A 9,910-nucleotide genomic window follows, 5' to 3' on the forward strand; every position below is an offset into this window, starting at 1 on the left:
TAATGAAACATTAGGCCTACAAGCCACAGATAACACTTCCCAGACTGCTGAGATGATTCCGGACATCTGCCGAACAATCAGTGATTTTCGTAAATGGGACTATTTCTCAAAACTGCCGAAATGTCGGATCTACCGAACAATCAGCTGCCGAATAATAGGACTTTTACTGTGTATATATATATATATATATATATATATATATATATATATATATATATATATATATATATATATATATATATATATATATTTGGTTAAAAATATTTTTTAAATCTCAAATAAATAAAAACTCTATTTAAAAAAGATAAGTAAATTAAAATCAACATCAATCCCACACCCATATGACAAGTGCACTAAAATCCATAGAAAATACAGTGGCCCCACCTATCCTCATGTCTTTGTGCCCACGTTATGCGAGAGGTTATAACATCCAAACTTTCTCCAAGAACATCCACTTCATACTCATTTCTGAACAGGGAAACAACACTGTTAATAAGTACGCCATTCGATAAATGTGGAATGTTAAATTTGATAAGCGGGTTGTGATTTTTTTTTTTTAATCTCTTGATGTACCTGGCTTGGGTCAGAGCTGTGTGGTGTTTAAGTAGCATCTGGTTGCAGTTATTAGCTGTTATATGGCTACTAGCATGAATAGGGACACCACACATTTTTTTTCACAGCCTTATTGTACGCCACTTCAAAACATTTAAAAATATTTGTTTTGAAACTTTTTGCATTCCATAAAGGAAGACCATACTGTGGAACACAATATGAATCAAATAAGAATAAAAAGGTATCAATATTTATATGACTAAAATCCCTAAAAATAGTGTTAAAAGAGGCATAAAAATTATTCAGCCTAAACTCTATATCATTAAAATCACTAAAATTATATAAACTATAATGTCCCAAATACTTATGGCAGTTTACTACTTCAATGTGGTCGCTGTTCAAGTTTAAAGTATCACATATAAAAGCTGAATTTTGCTTAAAACAAATACATTTAGTTGTTTTCTTTATTAATAACTAATTTGTGGTCTTCTATACAGGAACACAAAGTGGCATACAGAATCTCCATATCTGCCACTGACCCAGCAAGAAGTACTAAATCATCTGCATACGCCATGATATTAAGCTTAAATATACCAAGAGTAGGCCTACATCCTTCACTGCATATTGAGATATTATTGATAATATCATTTATGTAAAAATTGAATAAAAATGGTGAAAGAATCCTTCCTTGTCTCACACCTTGATCTACATAGCAGTACTTACTGCTGCTGCCCTGCCAGTTAATATTTGCAATCTGATTTCTCATATAATGCATTATAATAAAAGTTATGTCTATTGGAACATTAGAATTAAGTAGTTTATTTCCAAGCATCATGTGGTCAATTTTATCAAAAGCTTTGCTTAGATCAACAAAAAGAGCTATAGGGGAGCTCTTAGATGCGTATGATGCCATAACCTCCTTTAGTAAATAGCATGCGTCATTGGTTGATGATCTTCTTGTAAAGCCAAACTGCCCAATATTCAGATTTACCTTTTCCATTAAAATATCTAAAATCAAGAGCTCAAAAATTTTCAGAAGACATGAGGACTGCATTACAGGCCTGTAATTCATGGACTCAGCCGTATTTTTCTTGTCCTTAGGAATGGGACTGATATTGCCCTTCAGTAAAGCACTAGGGAGATAGCAGTGGGTAAAACAAACATTATAAAAACCAGCTAGTGTGCACAAAAAATTTTCTGAAGCATGTTTTAAAAATACTGAGTGTATACCATCATGGCCAACACCTTTATTTAGCTTAGAAATTACATTTTTGAGTGATTGTGATGAAGTTCTTAAGTGCAACTTATTTCTTCCAGGCCACTGATTTTTTAGGTCTGTAATAAAGTTATTCTCATTCATTTCATCCACTGAAGATTGATTTGATAAAAATCTTTCCAAAAATATATTTGCAATTTCTGATTTATCACTGCAGCCATCTATCACATCAGCTGACTTTCTGCTTCCCCTGATCTTCACTTCTTTCCAAAACTGAGTTTTATTCCTAAAAGTAAATTTCTGTATAAGTGACTGGCATATCTCCCTGTGCTTGTTTAATTTACAATCATTTAGGGCTCGTTTAAAATCTCTTCTACTATTTAGCATTGCTTCATGATGTGGAGTACCTAATACTCTGCCACCTCTCACCCAGGCCAAGTAATTATGTCTGGCAACACTATGTAAATGTTTGACATTTCTATTCCAACCAGAAATTACCTTGTATTTATTTGTATTAACAAATTTGCACCTAATGCCTTCACTTGCAGTATATATACTATTAACTATTGCATTGTACATTTCATCAATCTCTTTCAAGTGATTAGGATGGCGGCATCCAGTTACATGGCAGCTGTGTACAGTAAAATTATTAAGTGCATCAATGTGACTATCCACAATGACATATATATTATTCAGGTCTTCCACATTTAACTTATTCCAGTTCACAAATGCCTGCTTTTTCTCATCATGGGTTGCTTTTAAATTTTTTCCTTGAGGTGCTCTGGCAGACAGAAATTCTAGTACTCCCTCTATTGGTAGGTAGTCTGAACCATTCATATGGTTTAAAATATTAACATCTCTTACTGTAATATCATTATGGACTTTTCCTATAAAATGGTCTAACCATGTACTAGCAGTATTGCCATAACCTGTGAATGTAACTGAGTCCTGATCTAAGGCATCAACATCAAAACATACAAGAGAGTTCCTGGTCATAAAATTATTTAAGTTTCTCCATGTCCTACCATAAAAAGGATCTGCATTAAAATCACCAATAAAATATATTGAGTCATAGTTAAAATCATTGATAAAATTCTGTAAAACCGCTAATGACTCCATATACTCATTTAGTGTAGAGATTTGCCAGAGATCACTATTCAAGTAAACATTTACAAATATAATATCTTTACCACATGCATTAATGTTAAATAACATAAGGTTTTTCTCAAGACAAATATTTTGAATTTTAAAGAATGAATCTTTCTTCCACAGTAGTAGCAGTAGTAGTGGAAGTAGTAGTAGCAGTAGTAGTAGTAGTAAAAGCAGTAGTAGTAGCAGTAGTAGTAATAGGAGTGGTGGTAGTAGTAGTAGTAGTAGTAGTAGTAGTAGTAGTGGCGGTAGTAGTAGTAGTAGTAGTAGTACTAGTAGTGGTGGTGGTGGTGGTGGTGGTAGTAGTAGTAGTAGTAGTAATAGTAGTAGTAGTAGTAGTACCAGTAGCAGGGGTGGATCTAGGAATTTTCGGTGGGGGGGTCTGATTCGCTGATTCAACCAAAGACTTGACGCGTCATACTGATATTTCAATGTTGAAATTGCCTCTTTATTCAGTGATGCATGACCGGTGGGGGGGGATGCATCCCCCCCATCCGCCCGCTGGATCCATCCCTGACCAGTAGTATTAGTAGTAGTAGTAATAGTAGTAGTGGCAGTGGTAGTAGTAGTTGCAGAGGTACACTTATCTGAACTTGAACCCAGTGAACTGCAGGCTGAAGTTGACCTCCTTCAGTCCACCATTCTTCTTTCGGGGGATAGGGAGGGATCTGAGGGATTTATTATAACCAGCCAGTGGAACACCGGCCATATCAGTGCCACCACATGAAGGCGCCCCTCTCCAGCATCAGTGTTGTTGATTAAGGAGTCTTTATTGCCTTACTAAAGATCATTGACTTTAACACGGCCCAGACTTTCCTCCTTTGGCAGTTTTTTGTGATGCTAGTCATGAAGAAGTGCTGTGTGAAGAATGTAGAGTCACAGCGTTGTATCATTTAAATCTAACTTAACCTGTCTGGATATTGAGGTGAAAATGGTATCCTATGTTTGGGGTTCCAGTGTAAGAGAGAGAGAGAGAGAGAGAGAGAGAGAGAGAGAGAGAGAGAGAGAGAGACTCACGGAAATAAACAGACTTGCGAGCGAAATTTAAAGACGAAAGAAACGTATTGGTTTCATTAACAGACACATAAAGTTGATTATTTTATTAGAGAGATACATAGACAAGTACATAAAAAGTGATGATTTTATTAGACAACTGCATAAGAATCGATTATATTGTTCGAAAAAGACACTGCACAGTAGAAAAGCTAGGAGAGCCTTCCAGAGACACTGAGATGATGATGATGATAATAGTAATAATAACAATAATAATAATAATAATAATAATAATAATAATAATAATTCATCATTCATTCATTACCCAATCCTCTGTTGACCCATGAGGAGCGAAGGAGCCCGGGGCTAGGCAAGTTGGTCCTAACATTTAAGATGAGAGTGACCAGCCTCACTCATCCCTGAGTGGCATTACATGAGCAATAAACCTCAAACACCCTTTGGCTATATACCTGCACAGGGTCAATCCGATTGGAGAGCCTTAATTACCCACTAAACCACCAGTCGCCGTAATATGGTTATATGGTTACCACCCAGCACAATAAATGGTTTCCTCGTGTACTGGAAACCATTCGGCTTGTCACTCAGTGTAGAGTCACCCGTAGACAGAACGAAGAGGAAAGAGTGAAGGAAAGAAAGACAGAGGAGGAAGGAAGGAAAGAAGGAAGAAAAAAGGAAAGGGGAGTCTCCCGAGAGCAGCACTACATCGAGTGAGTGGATGGTGAGTGCCCACTTACCACCATAATAATAATAATAATAATTACAAAATAGTAATTACAATAATAATAATAATAATAATAATAATAATAATAATAATAAAGAAGAAGAAGAAGAAGAATAGTAACTGCTTCTGATTCGTTTCTTCTCGTATACCATAGATTTATTTACTTATAATTGTTCCCATGTTCAGCCAGTTTATCTTTTTTTTTTTTCCAGCGTGTTGCCGTGTCTATTATCATTGCCTACCAGTTAGAGAGAGAGAGAGAGAGAGAGAGAGAGAGAGAGAGAGAGAGAGAAAGAAAGAAAGAAAGAAAGAGAGACAGACAGACAGACAGACAGACAGACAGAGAATCAGACTGATGTCCTTTGAGGGGATTCTTTGACCACTTTTGTGCTCTTGTGACGGCTTCAAATGCCAGCAGCTCAAGCATCTTCGTTTTTTGCATTCGAAGGTTCATGTATCAATGAACTCCTGCGTTTTTTATGTTTAGAGACTGAGTAGGAGAGTTCCATGAGGAGGGTGATGGCAGAGACGACCACCCCGAGGCCCAGCACTATGAAGGCTCCCTGTAGATGTTCTAGGTTCAATGCTCCGTCACCTCGAGCCTGTGGAGATTATAAAATAAATAGATAGACAGATAAATAGATAGTCGAGTAGAGAGAGAGAGAGAGAGACAGAGAGAGAGAGAGAGAGAGATTCTTAAGAATGGTAAGATGTAGCGATAGAAAAAGTGTAGAAACAAAAGATTATAAAAGCACAGAAACAAGACATCATGTGTGTGTGTGTGTGTGTGTGTGTGTGTGTGTGTGTGTGTGTGTGTGTGTGTGTGTGTGTGTGAGAGAGAGAGAGAGAGAGAGAGAGAGAGAGAGTTTTATCTCGTTTCTTCACTCCATCTCTACATCTTAACCAAAAAAATTAGCATAATTTTTTCTTTCTACTTTGTGACATTTTTATGAAGTTAGCAACCAAACTACACATTAGCTATACAATAAAACAACTCTTCTCTGTATAATAATTACTAACACGATTAAGTGGAATTGGGCAACAGGAATCCGTAGAGTTTTACATATACTGAGAAAAGGTTTGAGTGGTAGAGAATGTTTTTAGGCTGTATCTCGATTATTTTAATTTGAATACTTTTCTGAGTATGTTTTAGTTTTGTCTCCATTCACCCTGTCATGGTTGGGACAAGTCTAGTATTTTTATTAAGGTAATCCCAGAATATTTTAATCAGTTGGGAGTGAGTCATAAGAGTCTGAGAAAGGTATACTCTTCACCTTAACTTGATCCAGATTTTCGTCCTTGTGCAACTTCTTTCTCGTCGTTCAGTGGCAGAACAATACTTCGGTTCAACATCCTTTCCATAGCACTTCTTCGCGGCCGACATCATACTCTTGTCTCTGTATATTGTCATAACATCATAAAAGATATATGGTATTTTTAGGCTAGGTTAAAGTAAAAGAAGCATAATGACGCTCTGTCTTCAGTGTGACAACAGATGAACACTAGATTATGGTGACAGTCACAAAGAAGTGCCATGGAAAGGATATATAGTCTTTTTCAACCACTGACCCCCGTGAAATAAGTTGCAAAAGGATGAAATCTGAGCCAGGGTAAGGTAAAAGAGTATAGTAGTTGCAACCCCAGACTCAACCTGATCCCAGTCGACTGCAGCCTAGTTACCTTTCTGCAGTTCACTACCCTCCTTTGGGAGGATAGGGAGGGAACTGAGGGACGTTTCTATAACTAGGCAGCGAGGCCATCCAGTCATGTCGGTGCCTCCACGTGTAGGCGTCCCTCTCCAACGCCCTTTGTGTTATATGGGTAAATTACATCTTTTTCTCACTGATGTTCCAGGCCTCGTAACTCGTCTTCATAAGCGATTTATTTCCCTATTGTATCTTAACATCTTCATGTGACATATGCAAACTATGTCGAAATGAAAAAGCTGTAAGTTAATTGCAAGATAAAATTAAGGAGAACTGTGTAATAGTGTAATATAAACGCTTAGGGAAAAAGTCTGTAAAGTTTCTTACGCCAGTGAGAAGTAGGACAAACATCAATGCCGTAATTAAGATATCAGACCCACGCTTAACTCAAGGCCGAACTTCAGCCAGTGAGACATCCCGTGTACAACTGACAAATTTTGGAAAATAAATCGCTAAGGAAGAGTTACTGAGATGCTTCTTTTGCCATCTAAAATACATAAAAAATAAGATAATTTGCTAAGAAGAAGTCTTACGAAGCCTCCTATAGAACAAAAATACGTCTACCGATTCCCAAATCAAGGGCGAATTTTTGCCAGGGAGACTTCCTGTATGCAACTAATTGTTCGAGCGAGAGAAGTGAGCGAGAACACCAAATATAGTCACAGTTTGGACAGAGATTTATCGCAGCAGCAAGAAATGGGGGCAGGGGTCGGGAGGAAATCTCTGTAGTACAGTAGGGAACTTTTTTTTTTTTTTTTGATAACCAGTTTTGAAGTTACAAGATAGACATCAATTTGGAAATGGCATAAAAATCCTTAGTTAATTTCATTTCATAGACAACCCGTAATTTCCAATAGCCTTTTTCGCAAATCGTGGAAACGAATTTTTATAAATTAGATTAGTGGAACAGCCCGCTGCACAAGAAGTAGCCTAACGGTCAAAGGTTGCGTGAGTAGCGCTGCAGTATTTTCCGACGATTGCTGAGGGAGTTGGCTTTAGGAAGTGTGAGGGAATATTTTTGGTGTAAAACGATTATTTTATAAGGCAGATGACCGTAACAGTCGGCTGCGCAAGAAGTAACTGTCTAAGGTTGCATGAGTAGCGCAGCAGTATTTTCCGACGATTGATGAGAGAGTTGGTTTTAGGAAATGTGAGGGAATATTTTTGGTGTAATCAAATAAGTTCTTTCATTATTTCCAGGTCAGGAAATCAGACGAAGATGATGAGCCATATAACAATATTCAGCTCTGCCTGACTTGCTCGCTCGCTCGCTCGAACACGCCCCACACTTTCAGTGTGGACGCTTATTATATGTTAAATCTTGCAAATAAATCGCTAAGAAAGAGGTGCTACGAGTCAATTACGGGCGAACTTTTCCCAGGAAGCTTTCGGTGTGCAACTAATAAATCTTGGAAATAAATCGCTAACGAAGAGGTGATACGACTCACTTACTTGCGAACTTTTTCCCAGGAGGCTTCCGATGTGCAGTTGATAGATCTTGGAAAGGATGCCGGTCTCCAGAAGGCGGATGAGGTTGTCTGAGATGAGGCGGGTGTAGGGGGTGTTGCGACGCAGTAACCAGATCATAAAGTTGTTGTATATCTGTGGAAGGAGGTACACTATACCACCAGCTGTGTGTCTGTGTATATATATCTATTTATCTATCTGTCTGTGGGTGTAGGGGTGTTGCGACGTATTGTCCAGATCATAAAGTTGTTGTATATCTGTGGAAGCAAGTACACTATAGCACCAGCTGTGTGTTTGGGTGTTTATCACTGTTTCTGGTAGTTTGTTTGTTTATCGTCCTGTGTGTCTGTTTATTTATCTGTCAATCTATGTTTATCTGTCTATGCCTGTATAATTCTGTCAGTTTGTATCCATGTCAACCTGTTTACCTGTCTATCAATCTAAACGTCTTTCTTATTGTGTGTGTGTGTGTGTGTGTGTGTGTGTGTGTGTGTGTGTGTGTGTGTGTGTGTGTGTGTGTGTAAAATCTGACCATCTATCCATCCCTCTATCCTTCTGTCTGTATGTTTGGCTGTCTGTTTATCTCTACACCACCCACCTGCTCTCTCATAATATAAGTATCCCGAGTCAATTTCTTGCGATGCTGCGTGAAAATCAGATAATCAATAGCGCAAATCAAAGTATGTGTCCTCTGCATCACCAGCTCCAACGAGGCAGCATACGGATCGTTGAGGGTAATGTTGGGGTCGATGTATAGCCTCCTCCCCAGTTCGGCTAGGATGGGGTTCTCTGAGCTCCTTAAGGCGTCTGGAACAAAGCTGCCATATTCGTACATCACGGGCCTGAGAGAGAGAGAGAGAGAGAGAGAGAGAGAGAGAATCATCAGTGTTATTGCCATCAACCTTTTGCCTTTTTTTTTTTTTTTTTTTGCCGTTTGCTTTCCATTAAAATGAAATAAGCAGACACTGATGTGGCAAAGCTTTAATTCTCTCCATTTACTGAACTTCAGTCCTCTGGAATCTCTATGCTCTGGTTTCGGCTACCCTGTCACTCTCAGACTATTACGTTGTGTACATATCCATTAACTCTACTGACTTTGAAAAAATATTTGACTGTCTTACTTTAAGATGGAAACATTCTTTCAGTTCCTTCTTTCTCTGAAATCTCCATTGTAGTTAATTCCAATGTTCACCACCACCATTGGCTCTCGTGCAAATCAGCTGATCACCGTGGTGAAAAAACCTGTCTCTTTTCTATCCCTAATGACAGAGCAGCTTGTACTCGCACAGCACCCTACCTGTATCCCTGACCATCTTTTCTTACAACTAATCCTTCTGCTTACTCTGTCAATCTTTCCTCTCCGTTGAGCTCCTCTTACCACAACCTTATCACCTTAATCTGTCCTATTGTTCCAGTAAGGCCTGTGGACCGTCCCAAGAAGAGGCAGCATTGGCACTTTGGAGCTGCTGACAGTGAGCCCTCCAGGCGGAACGTCTATGATTTTTCTCTGGAATGATTATTGCTTCCTTGGCCGAGAGCCTTGCACATTATGGAAGTTGTTCTCTCGGGCATGGAAGAAGACATTCCTTTCTTTTATCTTTTGACTACCGAAAAAAAGAAAAAGAAAAGGGTTTACTCACGCTTGTTCTAATGCTGTCCACAACAAGAAGGCCTACAAAAAGTAGCGGAGCTAACGCACCCTGAATATCGCCTCTTCTTTTCTCCACTCTGCTAAGAATAATATCACTCTTACAAAATGCTCTGAACTCTCTGACTCAGATTCTTCTCACTCCTTCAGCCACCTTACCGAATACCTTTCTGACAACTGTAATTCATGTTTCTTTCCTCCTCTTTTCCTCTCTGGTGACTCTGTAGCTGTTTCTTCTGCTGAAGAGCAGAATTCAAACACTCTCATCTTTTTCCACCCTAGATGATTCTGGTGCTGCTCCTCCATCTCTTCCACCTCTGACTTCCTCATGACTGGTATTGAAATTTCTTTGGTTGATATACTTTCTGTCCTCACTAGCCACAGTACTAACATGGCGCATAAGCGTGACGGGGTCCCTCCTGTTGTTCTCAAGAACT

General features: G+C 38.6%; 1 protein-coding gene across 1 annotated transcript; it reads right to left on the bottom strand.

Annotated features, from left to right (window-relative positions):
• Positions 1-5,071: 5,071 nt before the first annotated feature.
• Positions 5,072-8,449, bottom strand: LOC145398061 (ionotropic receptor 40a-like). Its single transcript, XM_080271019.1, has 3 exons — positions 8,424-8,449; positions 7,811-7,960; positions 5,072-5,254 (listed from the first exon to the last, which is right to left on the bottom strand). The coding sequence occupies exons 1-3, from the start codon at positions 8,433-8,435 to the stop codon at positions 5,072-5,074; spliced, it is 345 nt and encodes a 114-aa protein (XP_080127145.1). The 5' UTR covers positions 8,436-8,449.
• Between the last annotated feature and the right edge of the window lie 1,461 nt (positions 8,450-9,910).

Source organism: Coenobita brevimanus, chromosome 44 (assembly GCF_032717465.1).
Source record: "Coenobita brevimanus isolate Jiangsu-jjx chromosome 44, ASM3271746v2, whole genome shotgun sequence".
NCBI lineage: Eukaryota > Metazoa > Arthropoda > Malacostraca > Decapoda > Coenobitidae > Coenobita > Coenobita brevimanus.